We start from the raw sequence: 21,871 nt of genomic DNA, 5'->3' as shown, positions 1-21,871 counted from the left end.
ACTCCCAAGCAAAAACTATTGGGAAGAAAATGCGCTGAGAGGCGGAAAGGGAGACTGCAGTGGCGGGGATGACGTTCTGCATACAAGTAATGTTTATCTTGACAATTTCCGGTCGGAAAGGGGGCAACGCATGCGTGCAAACGCCGTCGATGAGCCGTGCAAGTAGCATCAATATTCAGCGCTGCTGCTTCGCCCTTTCAAGCTGCCGTTTTTCTCTATCGGTCTGTAGCTGTTAGGAGGCCTCTTCGCTGCGGTGAAACGATCTCCACGCTTTTAGTGCTGCCGCACTCCGGCCGCTGCCCTTCTCCTGCGTTCGGGGCGATCACGGCCTGTTTCGCGGTCGTTTCTTGAAGACGATGCGCGAACCATTACACCTCGTTATGCTCCCCCCCCCCCTTCCCCCATTTTATTTCTTGCTTAGAAATTTGCCTTTATTTGGCAAATAGTTTTCTGTTTCGGAAATTTTCGCCGGCATTTGCAAATACGCCACTAGCAGCGCAAGGTTTTGGAGCGAAAGCTACAAATTCTCGGCCCTCTTTGTAAGTGTCCCGTAAAAAAAGTGCTTTCGGTCCCTCATCGCGCCATAGGGCCCTCGGAACAGGACAAAGAATGCGAAGTTCTAATTCCCCTCTATCACAGGCACCTCTGCAGCCGCAAGGCGGGAGTTGCACGACATCCGGAGCCCGGTCCAGTGTGTGTTCCTTCATGTGCTGGCACAGAGCTCTCTTTTCGAGAGCGTTTGCCTGTCAAGATTATGAGAGGGCCGAAATAAGGCGAGCTCACAAACCCCCGTCGTAGTTCCACGGAGTGAGACATTTGAGGAGCGATACCCCGCATCTACTGTGCGAGTGTGTCGGGTAACTATAAACCCTTAACGCCGTGACCCTAAATGTTTCTGAATGCTCCTGCGTCTTTGGCACGGCGAACAATATTTCCCACTTTTGCAGCGGCTATGATTTAGAATTTTCCGATTAAATGTGTGCGCGTTATTGCACTGTTTAACGCGTCCCAGCCAATTCATAGGTGGCGCGTGCGTCGCCTAGCAGCGCACTCCTTTGTGTTTTCTTATTAAGAAGCATGCGCTATGAAACACATCGCAGTCACGTGGGTTTAGGAACCGTTTTGCTGCTACAGACGCCCGGCGCTAGCTTTTTTGCTCAATGAACCATTTAATACTTTCGGATTAGTGCGAAGTATGCTAATTACATTTAAAAACTTTGATGAGCCGGAGATATCAGCCTGGGAGACAGAATCGACATTCCTTGGACTTCTGGTCGGGGATGTTTCGAGGCATGTGCCACCCACTTTTTCAGCTGGCTACTCTGAGTGGCGATTAAAAAGGAGCGAAGCAGGTATGCTCACAAACATAATTCACAAATGTTGAGAGTCGCAGGAACGCAGGCGCGCATGGGAGTTAAACGGTCATACAATCTGGTCCCAAACCATCGTCGTGGACAAGGGGCACCGAAGCCCTCGTTTCCGTGTCTCAGATGGCGCCGACTTCCATGTAACGAGAACGTCGCCCAGTTTCAAGCATAAATTTCAGCCTATCTCCTAACATTATAAACCAAATTTTGCTTCTTCACTGTACTGTACCAAAGGGGGCTGGGGCCTCTGTCAGGCTTTGTAGCCTTTAGTCCCAGCCTACCTCCTCGTACTTCTGAAGAAATAAAATCTTTAAAATCTTTAAAATCTTTAAAATCTTTAAAATCTTTAAAATCTTTAAAATCTTTAAAATCTATAAAATCTTTAAAATGGTACCGCCGTTGTGTGTTGTTTCGTACTGCTCGTCTGTTAAAAACAAAGCATTATTGTTTCCCTTCATCTTTATCTGCACTGTTCTCGCTTCTTCCCCGAGTACCACCCACACAATTGTTAATTCTTGAGTTAGCTTACTTTTTCCCTGTTATTTTACTGTTCCTATTCAAACACAGGCAGTTGTTGAAGGCTTTGTACTAGTCTTCACGCTATACACAACACAGCCCAAAATTAACGCAGGCGAACGGGCTGTCTTTCTTGCCGTTTCTGGCCGCATGCGATACTGCGCCGTAGCTGTCAGCCAGCGCCCGGATCAATACGTTCTGAGAATACCGGTAAAACTTGGTTCATGTTTTTTTTTTTTTTTTTTTTTTCGGTCGAGCCACTGGGCTTCTCGCGCGGCGCGGGTGAGCCTATGAGCGTGCCCGAGATGTGAATCACTCAAAAGTTTCAGCGCTGCCGCTGAAAACCTCCGCCATCAAGATGGGTATAGCGTTTTTTTTCGGCGAACGCATGTTGCGTCTCGTGCTTGATGCATGTGCGGGTGTTTTAAAACGCAATAATTCAATTTAAAGCCGGCAATTTTTTTTTAATCTCTAACTTTTTTGGAAGAAAGCTGCACGCCAATTCTGAAGTACCTGATATCGGGAGCTTAAAATTTTCGAAAAACCTCTGCGTACGGGGGATTCTCCGTGTGTTTGAGTTTGTGTGGGCGCGTGTGTTGCTGCGTGCATAAAATGCGTGTGTGTATTTATGCGGGCATGCGTCTTTTTACGCGTCGGTTGTGCTTCCGCGAAAAGAAAATGACGTTTACGCTAACAAAGTGGAGATATAGTACACATTAGCTACGGCAAGGAAGAGGAAAAGCTAAAAAAGATCTAGCGGAATGACAGCAAAACCCTTCTGTCCATCTCAAGTCGAATTGTAAACACTTATGTTCTATTCGTGTTTTCGAGCTAACCTTCGTGACTGTTGAGGCAAAACGTGCGTAATTTTGTATAGTTCGGAGGCAATAGCTTGCAACGTTGTGTTCTCTTTGCTTACACATTTAAGATACCATATGACCTAAAGATTATTCCCAGGTACGCGCGACAGTTTATGCGGCTTTTGCGACCTATTTATACACCCAACTCATGAAGAAGGCGGTAAAAATTCTATAGCATGTAGAGCTGAGGTTCGGTTGGTTGAACCTTACTCGTTTTTCATAGAAACAGCGATGCAGAAGACATTGCTGTGAAACAAAAAGAAACAGACTTTATTGGGGACAGAGGCGGCTCTAGGTTTATTCCGTTTAAAAGAGTGAACAGCCTACATATACCTCGGAAGTAACGGTGGCAGAGGAACACAACTGCATACACCCGAGAAACTCTTGCTATATGTTACTCGCGCAGAAATCACGGCGCTGCATCTTCGAGCTTTTATCTGTTTCTTGTTGGGGTCGCTCTTTTCGTTTGCTACTCCTCGTCGCCCAAAACACGCGTTTATCGCCTGCCACAAGCAGACGTGGTCTGCTAAAGCCTTGCCTGGTTATTTTTTTATTACGCTATTTGCCTCCTCACCATGCATTTTTTACTCCCCTTACCACCAATCGATGACGACAAGCTCCCTACCAATCGGTGGCTTCCTATTTTCCTGCCCTCTCCTACCTTCCTTTTCTCCAGTGCGCCAAACCACTCCCGTTCCGTCGCCAATTTAGCGCCACTGTGCTGCCGGCAATCGTGTGTTTTGCATCCCGTCGGATCGTACCGGTTTCTACGTTCCAGGCACGGGGCCGTTGTCTGATGCTTGCTCTATTATTAAGGAGTTTTCAAAAAATGTTTCGTTTTAAACGCTTTCCTGGCTTCCCCTTGAATTTAAAATAAGGGTGGAGTAATTTATGAGTTCATTTTGTCTACTGCTATTGCTAAGAACATAATGCACTTCATTAAACATTTAACTTTGTTTTCGTAGCAGCGGTGGCTGGGTGGGCTAAGGCGCAGTGCTTCTGAGGTCAAGGAGAAGGGTTCTATCTTGGTAGCACTTCTTTTTGTATGTTTATTGCGTAAGCGTATCAGCCTTATCTGCCAGCTTCGCAGAAAATTCGTGGTCTGTTTCGTGAAGCCTCTTGGTACTTCCTTGGGAGTAATTAGTAATTTCTCTCAGGAAAGGCTTGATCACCACGTTTGAGCTTGTGTTGGCACATGATTCTTGTTTCGAATTTCTAGAGGAGGACCGTTTCGGCCATAATGAGATCCACCTTCGGCTTGCCAAATAAGGTCTATCTTCGACAATCAAACGTTGTCATCCACCAAGGTGGGTGCTAAATCGCTGCAAACCAAACGTGCTTGAGCTTTTTCGGAGACTCCGCACTTGACGAGAAATTCGCTCCTCTCCTCAGTTGATAAACGTTTACACTTGGGATTTTTAAAGCGAAGCTGTGTACGGCTAGGTTTCCGCGCGTTTTTGTTCTTCGTCGGCGAAAATCTCTTGAGCAAAAGCGCCTTGCGCGAGAGCCAACTTTATCGCAAAAGCCCAGCAGAAAGAAGCTGCACCCTTCGTTTTATCAGAACTTTTTCCCGCCAAAATTACGTGACAACGGGCCGCTACGATGGCTCTATCATAACTCCAAGTTTCATTGACTTGTAGTGCTTGGTTCGCAGTAAAGTTTTAAGCGTCCATACATGGGCATAAATGTGAGGAGTATGGTTACATATATTGGCTGCAACTCTGGAATCATTGACAGTTTATTAAAATCAGGTACGTAACAATTGGCTGCGAAAACGATACTATCATTACACCGAGTTTCATTTCCGTGTCGTGATTAGTATTTTCCAGTAAAAGTTTAAACGTTACGCAATTACCGTTCCTTCTCAAAACATGGCCATCCATGGCGGGAGTTTGGTTGCAGATAGCGGCTGTAACTCTTGTTTCGTCAAAGCTGTCCAAAACTAATAATATGACAATTGGTTGCTAAGACTACTCCAACATTACAAATAGCATTACATACTTAAATCAATACACTCACACTCACGAATAAAGCTTTGCTGTACTTCAATCTTCACAATAGTGAAAGGCCTCCAAATATTTCTTCAACTTCAAATTTACGGAGAAAGCTGTGAATCTTTCAACTTTAGTTGTGCTCCTCTGCGTTTCAGTGAACATTATTGTATTTCTAAACACTTGTGTCAGCTTCGATGCGTTCACTCCTTATCAAACATCTTGAAAAATATTTCTTATGTCCACTTAGTTATATTTCTCCCGTTTCATCCACATCTCAACATCTGCGAACGACTTTCGCTACTCTACAAAATATGGCATGATCATACGCCAACTTTTTTTGTCAGCCAGCGTCTTCTTTAAGCCTCAGAAAGCCAGCCTTGTAGGGTATTCTGTTTTCATAATTGTCACCGCCTTTCTCTTTGTCCTGTCATGACTACAATAAAATAAATATGTTGTTCAAACGTCGGCTGTAACTCTTCCTAACTGTCTCCGCCCTGTTCACATACGCCAGTGAAATCCACTTCTCAACAGCTACGGCAGTGAGCGTGTTACGTACAGGTATGGCATTATTGAGGAGAGTGCGACGTTGATGCCACGGCACTCTCCTTCTTGAGAACACATCTGCAGTCCGTTCTTCCTAGAGAGTCTACAGCGCGTCACTCTTACAGTGCGAGAGCGAATGGCTCATTGAGCGAGAAAGCTGGCGTCGGGGGCGTCGGAATCAGTAAACGGCTCCAGCACTCACATGAATAGAAAGCCTTCAGTAGCACGCGATTCGCGTCATTAAACCGCAAAATAATGTCCGCGCCGCTTGGGAATGCCTGTGAATGCGGAGAGCCACGTGGAAAGCGGCCACTTCTGCGGCGGTCCAATGGCAGCCACACGTCACCAAGCACAGGCCGCCCTAGCCGCACCGAACGGCGCAACAGTCACGAGTGACCCAGACCACCCTGTGAGACAGTAGAATTATCAGCAATATCGCCCAAATTATTCCGGTCTACAGGAAAGATGCTAACGCATAAACTCTAAAAAAGCAGACACCAAATAAATGGCAAAACTGGACAACTTAGCCAGCAGGAAAACTCAAAATCATTACGCCAGCGCAAAACTCGCATGAGCCTGCCGCGACATTTAACTGGACAATAATGGTGTCACATTCACAACTCATAAGAAGAGCTTGGATATCGTCGGACGTTTTTTTATTTTTTATTCTTTTATGGTGATAGAGATTGCCGTTCCGCTCCTTCTCCGCTTTGGTGAGGAGCGGGGTGGCCGTTGCTGCCTCTTGTGGTTTGATAAATAACTGGTTGTCATTATGAGAACGGGTGATAGACAGCTTCGCTGGTTCTCTGTTTGATTAGAAATCGGTCTAGACCATTTTACTTTATTTTTGTACACTCGGACCTTTCTCCCCTTTCTTCTCTTTTTCTGTTTTTGGTTTAATTCATTATTCTTTATTTTCATTTTTTTTCTTCCTACTACAACTTTGTGTTTCCTTCTTTCTGCTGCTGCGGGCTCTGCCGCTTTCTTTTACGACATAACGTCCACTTGAGTTTTGTTGTAATCCTTGCTTGGCGCATGGGAGCGCGTGGTTAGGGTACGCGTTTTCTTTGTTAACAATTGTTAATTAGCTGGCAGGAGAGGCAAACAAATGATAAACGAAACGACTAAAAATGCTTTCACTGTAGCTGCACTCGCTTTCTCAGCCTGGGGCTCCCTAGGCCATCCACTCGTACCTCTACTATTTTTCCGAATAAGTTTCGCGCGCGCTCCGGAGGATCGCGTCAATCGAAGATTTACAACTTGGGCTCGTTGTGCTACATTACCCGTCCAAATTCGTCGAAGTAGGCGTAAAGATAGGATAACTGCGGAGAATAAACGCCGTATTTTTGTCTGTTACACTTTTATAGTGCGCCATCTATCAGTGCGGATAGTGGAAGGCAACACTTCACGGCTGTGTTATGCATCAAATATTTTTGCATGAATTTCTACGTATGCTTCCATCTACCCAGCTTCAAGGGGTCTGGATGAAAATAAAAAGAACATTTACCAAGCTTATTGCGCTCCAGTAGCTAGATGTGCTTTCTTCGAGACACGCCTGTTCAGTTTCTAAGAAATTTGGATCTTCAGACAGCACTTTTCGAGAACTCATGCTACCATGTATACTGTTTTCTGCTTTGCCTCCGTAACAGCCGGCTTATGGCGCCATCATTTCCGAGCGCTGTTCAACAAACTGAAGAACATATGTGTCTGGAAGCCGTCTCTGTCGTCTGTTTTGCTCCGGGCCGCTTGCAATATCCACAATGCGACCAACATTTTTTTTTAATGCGTCACTAACATAAAAAGCGAAATTTTGAAGGAACTTGCTCAGTGGTTTTACGAGCAGAAATAGAAGCGTTCTCAATTTAGCTTTTGTTTGCACAAGAATAAAGCTCAGCATTTCTGGATCGAAATGTCATTATGTATTACAACCCAAATGTTTTAAGAAGCAGCACTGTTTTTTTTTTTCAACGCTTCAATACATATCATAGTTCGAACAGAGCATGGCGTCGAGTAATGTACATCAGTAACATCAGGGGTTTGATGTAGCGAGTGACCGCAGTGCAGCGTGACGCCCTGCATAGTCGTTCAGTTTCCACGACATTTTACGGCAAGTAAAGTAATTGAGACAGTAATAATTCATAATTTGCTCCATATAGTGTTACCACCAGAATGCGCTAATCGGTTAGCAAAGCAATAAACGTGATAGTACTGCTCAGGGCTATTCACATGACGGAAAAATCGGCCGTGTAGCTCCTACGAGAGCGCACCACGGGACCCCTCCGTCACGGTTTCTTGCCGGCTCGCCGCTCTGATCGGAGGACGGAGCTTTTGCTTTCGAGCTACAAACGATCCTATCCTTGGTGGCTGAGGCGGCGGGATTTCATTGTCTCATCGCACAGCTGCCGCGATTCAATTTCTACAGCGATTCCAGGCACTCTATTTTTGTTGCTAGTTATTACACTGGACGTGAAAAAGCGCCGCGCACATGACAGGCGCACTGCGGGAGCCGCACTGTTGCTGAACATGCGGCGGCTACGGCCACGAAGTGACGCAGGCCGGCGCAGGTAGCTCGAGCGATAGCTTGTTACCGCTGCATTCAGTATTTGGGACTCAAGTCCCAAACAAAGCTGCAGATACGAGAAAGGAGATAATGATGCGATGAAGAATTGCATTAAAAATTGTCATATGCTCGGCTTACGAGATCAGCAATCGAATATCCGTCGGTCGTAGTGTCAAGCCTAACATCTGTGGGCGGGCCTGTAGGCAGGCTCCCAGCGCGCGTCTCGCCACCACTGCCTCGCGCGTCATTCTCTAGCCGCGGATGTATATATATATATATATATATATATATATATATATATATATATATATATATATATATATATATATATATATATATATATATATATATATATATATATATATATATATATATATATATATATTGTCACGAGTAGACGATGAAGAGGGCAATGTAACGCGGCTCGGTGATCCCAGCCTACGACGACGAAGATCTGTCTGTGCGTTCTGCCTGCTCGGGCTCTGGCTTGGCCGCCATGTAAATAATCTGTAAATAGATCGTTCGACTGTCTCATCGTTCATGTCGTCTGTCCTGCCGCCACGTTACATTTTGGTGGAGTGTGCGGGTCCCTCCCCGTGCTGGCCGCAGCTGCACACCTTCACCAGTGTTGCGTCCTGTCAAACAGGGGCGCCGAGAAGTTTTCTTGGCGAAGACGCAGTGCAAAGTTAGGCACCTCGCCTAATAAGGCGAGGTGCCTAACTTGCCAGAGGAAACACACAGAGAGCACCGGTTGGTGGCTAGCAATATGGCGACCAAGAACCGAGCACACGAGCCACTAGCTAACGCGCTCCTTCGTCGTCCTTTGCTGTGCCCATCACACGGCACGTACCCACGCGGGGGATTAGCATGTCTGTCCTACTTAATAATGCTCTCATCCCACAGACTGGCACGTGACAATATATATATATATATATATATATATATATATATATATATATATATATAGCGAGAGAGAGAGAAACCCTCAGTAGTTTTGTGTCCGTATTTTGTGTTTTGTGCTAACGTAAGTCGCTGCATCGCCGAGGAAACCCAGACCGCAGTAGACCGCTCAGTAGACGCGCAGTAGACCACTCTCATGGTTGGAGACGAATCAAGGCAGGATAAAGGCGCGGCTTTCCGCATTTGCTGTGGCGCTGGTTTCGCGTGACCCGGAAAAACAGCGGCTTGTTTCGCTGAGCAAAACGAAGTTCCATCTACTCCCGGTTAATCGGCAATTCTTTTCCCCTCGCGGAACATGTCGGACAACGTGTTGAGTTGCGGCGTTAGCGTGCTGTAGCGGTCGTTCGCAGATGCAAGAGAGAGCATTGAGCGTCAGTGTGCACGCAGATAAATATCGCCAGAACAGGTGTGGCAATATGCCACACCCATCGGTCCTTTCGAGACCCGGCGGCCGATCAATATCTCGTAGCGAATCAAGAACAACAACCTTCTGCTGACCAAGAGAATGTGGCGACGTACCATAATCGACACGACGTGGTACCATGCACGCAGTGACGCTGGAGCTCAAATATCAACTACGCTCTGTATTGTTGATTTGAGGCGCCCGTCACTCCCACCGCGCCTGCCAGAATTATTTTCCTCATTCTCGAAATTGATACACGGTAACGACCCGCACGAAATCGCGGCATTCGGTTTCTGTTGGCTCTGGTCGGTCTCTGAGTATCAATACACTGCGCCAGCTAAAATGTCCAGAGTTCGAGCAACGTCAAGTACAAGAAGAAGCAACAAACCGAACAACCCAGTTGGGCCAATATCGAATGTTTGTTCTTTCTATTTATTATTGTTCGCCGAGTTTATCGAAACAGGGCCACTGCGACGTCCCTCAATGGCACGAGGCCCTCGGGGTCAATAAATGTGCGCCAGAGTAGACTAGAAGAGAAGTAGCACGCAGTAGGTTGCGACCAAGCCGGAATAACCAGGGCGGAGCTTTGCTGACCCGAGCACGCGGAAGGGATGGCCGTCGACGAGTTTTGGGTAGGAATCCAGGCTGTGGGCCTTTTTTTGTAGCAGCGTCCTCCCTGGAGTCGAAGACTGGCGTGCGTACTTCTCTAGGGCTGTGATCCCAGAGGGGTCACAGCCCTAGAGGAGAGGACTGCAGATCCTCGAGCCCATGAGACGCGGGGCAGATCATAGACGCGAGACATTGCACAGTCGTTGCAACCCACGCGAAAAGGCACCTATTCGATCATTCACGGCCGTCGCAGACGCCGAATCCTTTGGTGTCTCATCTCTTGCGCCTGACACAGGCCTCTACATTCGGCTTTGCATTGGTGGCGCACTGCGCTATTATGGGCAAAAAAATCCTAAATTTTGTAAGCGAAATCGTAGCTTTGAGAACCCTCGCAGTTTTTTGGGCGTCGCTTTTAGGGCGTTGGCTGTTCAGGTGAAGGTGTTGTCCGTTTGTCATGTTTTCGAGTACAATTATAATTAGTAATAACGATGATGATAATGCATAGATTGCTGCTAACAATGTAAATATTGTTGGCCTACTTAAAGAGGCGATAACAGTAATTTTTTATGATCTATTAAAAATTTTTCCGAACAAGTGGTTCTTTCCAATTCTTACCTGCCCTTACGAGCGCCAGAATTCACAAACTAAGCGCATCGTTTAGAACACCTTCTGTTTCCTTCTGGTAGCCCGCAACAAATTTCAGAAGCTTGAAGTTCTCGCTCTGCTTTTGTGTGCATCAACAGCAGTGACCACGCAAGATGGCTCTGCCAGCTCTGAATGTTTGGAAAACGTTCGCACAATTGTGAGGTACACTGCTGTGGCATCGCTTTGTTGGATTGTTTTTCTGAATAACTACAACCTTAGATACCACATACGTGGTTTTTTGGGGCAACCTCGTAATACCAAATTTGGTGTCTTCTGATTTTCAATCAGGTTGTGAACCACTATCACCGTTTTATAACAATGCCATGAGCGCATTACTGATACAAGCGGTTGGACGTGAAGCGTACGCTCAAGGCGAAATTCCTACACGTTGTTCTGATACATGCGTAAATAAATTACTTCAGATTTGTACGTTCAAAATAGAAATACCAAGACACCCTAGCACTTTTTTTAAAATTAGTGAATATTGTAGCATTAGTGTCCAATTGCCGAACGTGTCTTCTCATTGAAATCATCACCCTTTCCCTTTGCATCTTGTAATGCGAAAGCCATAAATACTACAATACGCAAAAATCCGGCGTTACTCGATCGTCCGCGTGACTGAAACGTGGCTCCCAAAATATCCGATAACCACAATAAACGTAAAAAAAGAAGATTGGGCGAATTACGGTCAGGCATTTGAACACAGAGTCTACAGGAGGCGAGTCGGGCGGGCATCCCCTGCAACATGACCGATAAAAAAAAAGAATGTTGATCTGGTCAATGCATTGTGGCTTTCGAATAGAAATGTGTGCTGGAGTAATGTATTTAGACGTGCAAAAAAGATTCGAGCACGCTAATTGCAGAAGCAGCCAAGAACGTTTACGCCAATAGCGTACATGTGGGGCTTACAAGGGCGAAAAGCATGAAGACAAGAAAAAAAATAAAAAATTCGCATCTAAAAAATGATGATAAGGATGATAATGAGATGCAGCAATCGCACCACTGGAGCCCTACAAGGTAATTTGAGCATGCCAGTTACGGAAATAGTAGAGCTCGTTTACGCTATTAGTGCATGTGCAGTGATAACAAGGGCGCTTGGCCAATCATTTCAGTCATAGTAACACAGAGAAGAAAACAATGAAGGAAGCTCACTCTGACGCGTAAGACTTGAAGGCAGCGAAGCTGCACGCAACCTTTACGACCATCAAAACGGGTAAGTCCACGATTGCAGCCGATTTGCGCCATCTTGGCTGCCGCAACGACCTTTGCACCATTATTATTGCTATAAGCGTGAGCTGCCTTTATTTTCTTGGATATGATAATCATTGGACATCACCTTGGAGGAGCGTACGCTATGACGTGTCTATCTCGTTCCGAGCATGTGCCTCTCATGTCTCTACGGCGATGGACGCTCAGGCGTCTACCTCAGCGGCAGCTGTAAATCGTGTTTGACCAAGCAGGCACGCCCCATGCTGAACAGACACTCACTCACACACACACCCACACACACACACAGATATATATATATATATATATAGGCGCACGTTAAAGATTAAAGATCCGCAGGTGGTCGAAATTAATCCGGAGCCCTCCATCCACTACGGCGCGCCTCATCGCCTGCGTTGCGTCGGCGCGTTAAACCCCACAAGCAAGCAATTAAATATATATATATATACACACCTATATATATATATATATATATATATATATATATATATATATATATATATATATATATATATATATATATATATATATATATATATATATATATATATATATATATATATATATATATATATATATATATATATATATATATATATATATATATATATATCATAAGACTGTTTGTGTCCACTGCAAGTTTCCCCCAAAGATTTCCAGCCAAGCCTATCGAGTGCTAGCTGAGTCCAAGTTTTTTCTCCAAATTTTTGTAGCTCACCTCCTTAACGAGTTCTCGGCTGACCCCTAGTGCGTTTGCGGTCTATTGGCAGCCAGTCTGCCAAACGGATTGCCCACCTGTTGTCCCTCATTCGCATTACGTGACAAGCCCATGCCTATTTCCTTCGCTTAATTTGAACTATAGAATGACCCTCACTTTGGTCTGTTTTCCAATCTATGCGGCTGTTATCTGGTCCCTCAGCATGAACCCTAGCATTCGGCGATCCATGGCCCTTTGTGCCGATCTAAGTTTGTTTTCAAGTCTTTTGGTGAGACCCCAAGTTTCTGCCCCGTAAGTCACTACTGGAAGAACAAGTTGGTTAAATACAAGCTTTTTGTGTGACAGAGGAAGCTTACCAGTCAGGATGTCGGAGTTCTTACGAAACGCAGCCCACCTCATGCTTATCCTGCGGGTGATTTCCCGTTCATGGTTTGGATCAGCAGCTATGACTTGCCCAAAATATACGTATTCGGTGACTGTTTACAAGGCTTCATCGCCTACCTGAAAGGAATGTACCTTAGTGTGCTGATTCGACATTACTGTTTGTGTAACCTACCAACCCAATCCGATCTACCACATTACTGTTTGTGCAACACACCAACCTTGGTGAGCAATCTTGGTGACGGTACTGGCGATACCGCGGACCCCGAGCCCCCAAACATAAGCTGGGTCCAACCGTGGCGATGTGTTTATAGGTGGAGGGTTAGAAACCACGAACGGTGGCCTTCGGAGCCCAGGTCAAGCTCCGGCGGATGGGCTCCCTGCCTGTCTACCAGGCAGGGAGCTCCGGGACCTCTTTGACTACCAGGGTAAGGTCACAGAAGAAAGTACCCCCGTCTCCCCGCATTTTCCTATGCCATATGAATAATTCAAACCCCCGCCCCCCCAGACGTGATCGGCCCCCGAAAAGGGGCCGCACCGAAGTTTCCTTTCCATCCCTTCCAACAATCCACATTCCGAAACCTGACAACTATCCTCGATTCTTGGTTATCGAGGCAGTTGACAAAACAAACCCTGTTTCTTCCATGTCCGTATTCTTGATCACTAAGTTCCTGGAAGTCATCCTCGGAAAATCGTTCTATGCTAAGAAACTCTGTACCGGTGAAGTCCTAGTCAATGTCAAGACGCAGCAACAAGCCACTAACCTCCTGTCGCAAACCTGCATGGCAGATCTGGCCATCAGAGTCACTCCTCATCGTAGCCTCAACAGCTCTCAGGGTGTGATCTCGGAGACCGATTTGTTGAATGAGACCGAAGCTGATCTGTTGGAAGGCCTGAAAGATCAGGGTGTAACTGCAGTGAGGCGTATCACCATCAGACGAGACAATAAGGAAATCCCCACAAAGCATACAATCTTGACATGCAACAAATCAAAACTTCCTGAGCACATCAATGCTGGCTTCATTGGTGTGGTGTACGTCCGTACATAGCTAACCCGCGCCGCTGCTACAAGTGCCAGCGATTCGGGGACGCTACAACTTCTTGTCGCGGCAAAACGACCTGCGCGAAATGCGCCGTACATGACCACCCTACTGAAAAGTGTGACTCTACTACCTTCACCTGTGCAAACTGTCAGGGGCCGCACGCAGCATGGTCCCGCAGCTGCGAAAAGTTTCAATTAGAAAAGAAAATCATTAACATCAAGGTCACTGAAAACATCACCTTCCCAGAGGCGCGAAAGAGGTTCGCCTCTTTCTTTCCCTCTGGGGAGGTATGCCGACGCAGCTCGCCGGGGGGCGGAGCGGCGTCTGGTTTCTGCGGGGACCCAGTACCGCGAGTCGGACTTGGTCCCCCCCACCGCTCCCCCCCCCCCCCTGGGTTGCCTCAAGCAGCCCAACCCGCCTCCGCACCGCTCGCTGAGCCAGCAGCGGCTGTGGGGGCAACCACGTCTGGTGGAAGCGATGCTGCATCCTCCACTTCCACTCCAGCGTCCCAAACCACAGGCGAGGGCGCAGAGGAGATGGACATGGGAGGCCAGCGGCAGCTCCCACCCCCACCCCGCCGCCTGCGCCATCCGAGGCGTTCCTGAATCCCTCGGTGGTAGCGGGCAAAGAAAAGCGCGCCCCAAAGGGTTCGCGGTCCAAGGAGCCTGATCCCTCAGGCGCTGCGAGGACATCCGAGGATGTAATGGACGTCGGTCCGTTCTTGTCTGCGGTGCACCGCAAGGAACGCGTCCCGACACCAAAGCCTCCCGACAAGCCAAAAAAGACGAGAGTCACAGCCCCGAAAGACGACACATAAACTACACAGTCCAGTAGCTCCGAACACTTCATAATGGGAAGAGAGAACATAGTACAATGGAACTGCAGAGGCCTTCTGAATAATCTTGACGACGTGTATGAGATTCTGCATACCAATCAGCCAAGTGTAATGTGTGTTCAGGAAACACATTTGAATTCTAAACACACAAATTTCTTGAATAGTTACCTGGTATACAGGAAAGACAGGGATGGCTGCACACACTCTTCTGGCGGTGTGGCCATAATCGTCCAGAAATCCTTAGCATGCCACCCTGTCACCTTGAACACCGTCCTTGAGGCTGTAGCCGTCCGCACAATAATTTTTAATAGGTTGATAACGGTATGCTCCATCTACATCGCTCCTGATCTTGCACTTCTGAGCTCTGACTTTGAGGCGCTGGTCGACCAGCTTCCTGAACCGTACATCTTAACGGGCGACTTAAATGCACACAATTCTCTTTGGGGCTCTTCTCGCACGGATGCCCGAGGTCGCCTGATAGAGAAGTTTTTAACGTCCTCTGGAGCATGCCTTTTCAACAAGAAACAGCCTACATACCATAACATAGGACACAAGACATACTCACATCTTGACTTGGCTATTGGTTCTGCAATTCTCTTTCCATGTCTTGAGTGGGGAGTGGGCACATACCCATATGGCAGTGACCACTTCCCCACGTCACTAACATATATAGGTAAAGGCCCAAGCAGTTCATCTTCCCATAATAGGTTCAATGAAGCACGAGCTAACTGGAACACATTTACACAGACATCGAAATTACACCACACATCCATAGGACACCTACACGTTGAAGAAGCTACCCAACTCCTTACGGCGCACATCCTCGACGCCGCCGAAAAGTCCATTCCCCACGCCTCTGGTGCCCCGTGCAACCAGAGGAGGCCGTGGTGGAATGAGGACTGTAGGCGGGCGCGAGAGGCCCAGAACAAGGCGTGGGGTATCCTTCGTCGGTACCCCACGTCGGGTAACCTTATTTTGTTCAAACGGGCCAAGGCGTTTGGAAAACGTGTGCGCTGTGAGGCAAAACGAGAGAGTTGGCACACTTTCTTGACATCCATTAATTCATACACAGACACACACAAAGTCTGGACACGTATACGCAAGCTCAAAGGACAACAGACACACAGCCTGCCCCTGGTTAGCACAACAGGGGACACACTGGAATACCAGGCTAACACACTTGCACAACACTTCGAACACGTGTCTAGTTCAGCACACTACACAAACACTTTCATGAAACACAAAACAACTGCAGAAAAAAAGCCCTTACACGACAAAGACAAATCAAAAACTTCTTACAACTCTGAATTCACTCTGTATGAGTTGAGGGCTGCCCTGAGCCCGTGCAAACCTTCAGCTCCAGGCGCAGATAAGATTACATACACCATGATACAGCACCTACACCCAGACACTCTTGAAACACTCTTACACCTATACAATAAATTATGGCTTTCGGGGCACATTCCTCGCTCTTGGAGGGAGGCCATAGTAGTGGCTGTCCGAAAGGAAGGGAAGGACCCTTCCTCTCCTACCAGTTATCGCCCCATTGCCCTGACAAGCTGCCTGTGTAAGCTCTTCGAGAAGATGATAAACAGGAGGCTTGTGTACTTCTTAGAGTACAATGTTCTTCTCGAGAGCTGCCAGGTGGGCTTCAGGGCGGGGCGATCTACCAACGATCAACTCGTTGCGTTAGAGTCTTATATCAAAGATGCTTTCCTCCACAAGCAGTACTGTATGACAGTCTTCTTTGATCTTGAAAAGGCGTACGATACTGCTTGGCGGTACGGCATCCTTAGCGACTTGAAGTCCTTTGGCATGTCGGGTAACATGATGAACACGCTTGCCAGTTACCTGTCTGAAAGAACGTTTCGCGTGCGAGTTGGAACTGCACTTTCTAGGGTTCATGTGCAGGAAAACGGCGTGCCGCAAGGTGGAGTTTTGAGTTGCACTTTGTTTATTGTAAAAATGAATTCTCTTCGTAAGGCGCTACCACCATCGATTTCCTGCTCCATTTATGTAGACGACGTTCAATTATCCTTTAAGTCTTGTAACCTGTCTGTCTGCGAGCGCCAAGTCCAGCTTGGTGTTAACAAGCTAGCTGGTTGGGCAGACAGCAACGGTTTTAAATTTAATCCAGGGAAGTGCACTTGTGTCTTGTTTTCCAAGAGGCGTGGCATCCGGCCGGATCCCGACATTCATCTCAATGGTGTCTCGATTCCTGTCAAGAAAGAACACACGTTTTTAGGTATAATCTTTGACGAAAAGCTCACATTTATCCCACACATAAAACAACTAAAACATAAATGCTTAAAAACAATGACTATCCTGAAGGTTCTGTCGCACATTTCTTTTGGTGCTGACAAACAACTTTTACGTGTTTTTACCAGCTTGATAGGCTCACGACTGGACTATGGTAGCGTTTTCTATGGGTCAGCCACTAAAACATCCCTCAGAATGCTGGACCCCGTGCTTCATCTAGGGCTCCGCTTGTCATGTGGTGCCTTTCGGACTAGTCCAGTCGAAAGTCTGTATGTAGAGTGCAACAAATGGAGCCTAGAACGTCAGCGAGCCTACACAGACCTGCTCCCTTCGCTTTCAGAGTAAGAGAAGAAGCGTCGCAACTTGATGTCATGTTCTCAGATACCATCAAAACCTCCGCTACTGAACTTCTAGTACCGTGGCAGCTTCGCCCGATATCATGTTATGTATCTTTTATAAGTGTCGAGAAAAACAGAGTGCCTAGAAGCGCGATCGTGCAACATTTCTTGTCCCTTCAGCACAAATATAAGTGTGCTGAATTTTACACGGATGCTTCAAAAACTGCCACAACTGTCTCCTGTGCTGCGCATGGTGGCACCTTTAATGTCTGTACAACTATGAATAGAAATACAAGTATCTTTACGGCAGAGGCCTATGGCATACTTCTTGTAGTTCAACATATTGTTCTAAGTCGAATCCCGAAATCTGTAATTTATACTGATTCTTTAAGTGTTGTGCGTACATTATCCTCACAGAAGTCTAAAAACCACGTGGTCAATGCTCTCATTAGTAATCTTATGTCTGTGCATGCGTTAAACCTTGAGGTGACCGTGTGCTGGGTGCCAGGGCACTCTGGAATTCCAGGTAATGAGACCGCAGACCGAATGGCGGCCGCTGCTGCCCTTACAACTACCGTTGACATAACAACAATACCTTACACCGACCTCAAATCACACATCAGACAACACCTTCGCACAACATGGCAAGCACACTGGAATCAACAGACTGACAACAAACTACACATTATAAAGCCACTCTTGGGAGCATACACCACTGATACTCACAACAGACACAACGAAGTTACCCTGGCTCGATTACGGGTAGGCCACACGCATGCAACACATTCCCACCTGCTCACGGGATCTCCAAGACCCCTGTGTAGCAGGTGCGGGGAGGGCCTATCCGTAGTCCACATACTAATAACATGCAAGGCACTTCACACAACACGACACAAACACTTCAGAGAACTCTACAGACAACATATCCCACTACATCCATCGCTGTTTCTAGGTGACGATGCCAGTGTTTCTATGAAACGTGTGTTTGATTATTTGTCAGATGTTAAGTTTTTAAGCCTTATCTCATATCACGCATAATCAAATCTGGCCCTATACACCAGCCATCACCATTACCTTTAATTGATTTTACTATGTTCGATTTACATGTTTTTATACCTACCTTTTTGTGGTAATCATTTCGCTTCATTATATAACTTCTTTTCTGGCGCTCTTTGCCCTCGTTGGCCTTGCGCCATGAAACACCAACCATCATCATCAACACACCAACCCAATCCGCTCTACCACTGACGACACCGGACGGGTTGCATAAGGCCGTTTGATGTCCATATTTAAACCTGCCGTCACCACAACGGACATGTCGTCAGTAGGGGCATGAAACATATAGCTCCGTGTGCACGCGCCAGCCCCTCTGCCCTCCCTCCACCTCCAACGCATACGCGCATGAAGCGGTAACCGATTATGTGGGCGTGCTTAGAAGTGAAAGACGTCGTCGAAAATGTCGTTCTTAAAGCCCTCTAAACTGAACAAGAAATACAGGGTCACGTCGGCGTTCAAAGCGGGTAAGTTGCTGTTCATCTGGGAGAGATTCGCAACTACTCCACTAGCTGGAACTTGAAGCGGCAGCGACGTTGGCACCGGCTTCCAGTTGTTTACACGCCCACTCGAGCTTCTGTTCAGGCCGACGCTCCTTCAATTCCCGCTCTTCTTCCTCCGAGCGAGTGTCATGCGTTCGTCCCATAGTGAGTTAAAAACTCAAGGGCTCGAGCTTTACCCTAGCGAACAAATATATGGCTGTCGCTTCCCTCCAGTGTCGTAGGCATCTTACTATCTGTGTAGCACACCAACCCAAAACCAAACCGTTCGATCATGGTGGACAGCTGAGAGGTCGCAGCGAGCCGTGAGACGACCGCATTTAAATCTCCCACCAGCACAACGGGCATGTCATCGGTAACCGCATGACGCCTAGCTGTGCCTGCACGCCCCCTATATCCAGCCCCGAACCGTGCACGCATAAATGGGCAACCAGTGATTGGCGCGTATTTAGGCGTGAAATACACCGGCGAAAATATCGCTCGGAAAGCCTTTCAAGCTGAAGATTGATTGTAGGGTTTAACGCGCCGACGCAACGCAGGCGATGAGGCGCGCCGTAGTGGAGGGCTGCGGTATAATTGTGACCACCTGGAGATCTTTAACGTTCGCCGAAATCCTGTACACACGGGCGTTTTTGCTTTTCGCCTCCATCAGAAAAGCGGCCGCCGCGGCCGTGAATCGAACCCGCGACCTCGTGCTCAACCGCGCCTTTCAAGCTGAAGAAGAATTATGGGCTCATGCCGGCGTTTCAACCGGGTAAGTTTATCTTCAACATGGAGGAATTCATAGGTACTCGGCGAGCTGGAATTTTTGGCGGCAACTGCGGCTGCTACAAGTTCAGCGCGGCGGCTTTCGGTCGTTTTTACGCCCCTTCGCGCTTCTGTTTGTTCTCTGCATTCATCTCTACCGCCGTTGTTTACCGATTGCGCAATTTGTGAAAGAGGCGCCGTTTGTGGCGAGGGGAAAAACTGTTGTGAAAGAGCCGTCGGAAGTGATGAGGAGGAGCCCCGGACCGCCGCCGGGTGATGCGGCTTCACCGGAACGAAAATTTGTGGAGATAGGACATATACTGCTTCGCAGTAATACACAAGATGCAACGTGAAGAAGTGTCAAATAAGGTGAAGAATGTCTTCAAAACCAACAAAAAAAATTACCTCGGGCACGGCACAAGCTCCTCAAACGAAGTCCCAGCTCTCCGAGTCCGGCCGGTCGATTCGTCGTGAAAGGATCCCAACGCGACTGCAAGCTGACGCCTCCTGTCCATAAAGCGCGCCCAGAGATCCGGACGGAGCGTGCGGGAAGCCCGGTGCTGCCAGGGAAGGGAGCTGCGAATAAAAGCTTCCCGGTCACCGCCACCACTAGAGGGGGCGGCGGCGGAGGTTGAAACACCGTTATTGCGCTCCTAAGGCCTCCTTCCCGTCAGATCGCGCGGCGCTCGCACCTCACGGGAGCGGAGCTGTGCTGCTGCGCGGCCGCGCGCGGGCCAGCTTCGTCCCGGGCTCGGCTGCTGTGCGTGCGTGCGTGTGCGGCTTCGGGGCCGCGTGCCAAGGGGTGCGTGTGTCGTCGGTGGAGCCGTCCTCGGCGGCTCCGCTGGACCCGTGCCTGTGGTTGCGGCGGAAGCGGGCGTTGTGGCGGCGGCGGCAGCAGTAGCCTTAAGGGAGCAGCAGCGTCGTCGTCGTCGCGTGCGGCGGCCAGGGGCCGCCATGCGTAGCCATGATCCGCATCAGCACCTTGGGCAATGCCGGGGATGCGCCCAGACCACCGAGCGCGGCCACCTCCGGCCACCACCACCACCACTCGCGGAGCAGCGGGAGCAGCAGCCACCAACAACAGGCAGCGTAAGAGCGAGCGCCGCCAAGGCCACGGCCGCCGCCGATTCTCGAACGCGTCCTCCGACCCCGTCCCGTTGCCCTCGGCGAATGCGCAGCGCGCGCTCCCCACCGCCGTCGGGCACGTTTTTTTTTTTTTTTTTTACTTGGCCGGGAGCTATTGCGATACGACCAAATATTTAGATTGCCTGCTGTTGAATATTAGTCATTTCTGAAACACGGTGTGGCGGCAAAAATATACTACGTTACTTTTTTAATTGAGCTAGTTTTGGTGATTTGGATTCGTCTTGGGCTGTTGTGGTTTCTACAAGCATCTGTTTGGGGGACGCGTTAAGTCCGTCTGTTTGCGTCTTTTTCGGAAGAAGCTTTACGAAGCCAGGATACCCTTTCTTGGCCACTTAGGGATGCGGTCATGGCATAATCGCTTTACCGCATCCTCACTACCGGATCTTTACCGCATTTTTACCAGTTTACCGTATCTTTTTTATAAAAAAAAATCTGAACTGAGATTTAATAAAACTTGCCTTGCAATGCACTTTATGAAGATCTATCATTTGCGAACAGAGACATGTTTGTTTGTTAAAAGAATCTTTCTCGGAGCACACGCAATTTGTCCTCAGACAACTTGCCTTGCTTAATTACGAGCTGCCTATAATTTATTTTTAATGACCCCGGCCAGCCTCGAGCAATTTGCGATGGAGTAAAAAGGTTTGACCGGATGGAGGGAAGTTTCGTGCGCAAAGACAATTGTCGCAGCCGTGAGATGTGTCGTGGCAATGTCAGTTATTGCCCTTTTACGTAATTACATATGTATGTACTTGCGTACAGTCACCTACACATGAAACGGGTACACGGAAATCCGCATACATTGAATGATTTATTTTTCGTGTCAGTGAAACTATGGATTGGCTAAGTTACACTAATGAGGGTCGGTAATAGAACTTCCTGCAAAAGGATGAAACGCGCCTTTCGTTTTTCATATCCCCGAGCCATTATGTTTGTTTTCATGTGTTCTGATATTTTCGTATTCGCGCTTCATTTGTCAATTGAAATGAAATACGGGTGTTCGCATTGACGCGCATGGCTCCTCCCGAAATATGAGCCGGCCCACAGCGGAAAGCTACGAAATAATTTAGACCTTCTGCGGGTTTTTAACGTGCGCCGAAATCTCGACACAAGTACATTTTCGTCTTCCATTTCCACCGAAAAAGCGGACGCCGCGTCCGGCATTGT

At 47.7% G+C, this 21,871-nt stretch overlaps 1 protein-coding gene across 4 annotated transcripts in view; it reads left to right on the top strand.

Moving 5' to 3' along the window:
• The window catches only part of Sh (Potassium voltage-gated channel protein Shaker), a 621,315-nt gene that overhangs the window by 548,244 nt on the left and 51,200 nt on the right, over positions 1–21,871 (top strand). Inside the window, exon 1 of one of the 4 annotated variants that reach the window (XM_077704115.1) lies at positions 20,262–20,647. The exons of the other annotated variants lie outside the window; for them this stretch is intronic. Within the exon in view, the coding sequence (XP_077560241.1) occupies positions 20,523–20,647 (125 nt within the window). The 5' untranslated portion in view covers positions 20,262–20,522. Of the gene's footprint in view, positions 1–20,261; positions 20,648–21,871 lie in introns of those variants that run through there. 4 annotated transcript variants of the gene reach the window in all.

The sequence above is a fragment of the Haemaphysalis longicornis genome, unplaced genomic scaffold (genome assembly GCF_048455015.1).
Source record: "Haemaphysalis longicornis isolate Haplotype H1 unplaced genomic scaffold, Haemaphysalis longicornis Haplotype H1 scaffold_3, whole genome shotgun sequence".
Classification (NCBI taxonomy): Eukaryota; Metazoa; Arthropoda; class Arachnida; order Ixodida; family Ixodidae; genus Haemaphysalis; species Haemaphysalis longicornis.
This window is presented reverse-complemented; position numbering and strand designations above follow the sequence as displayed.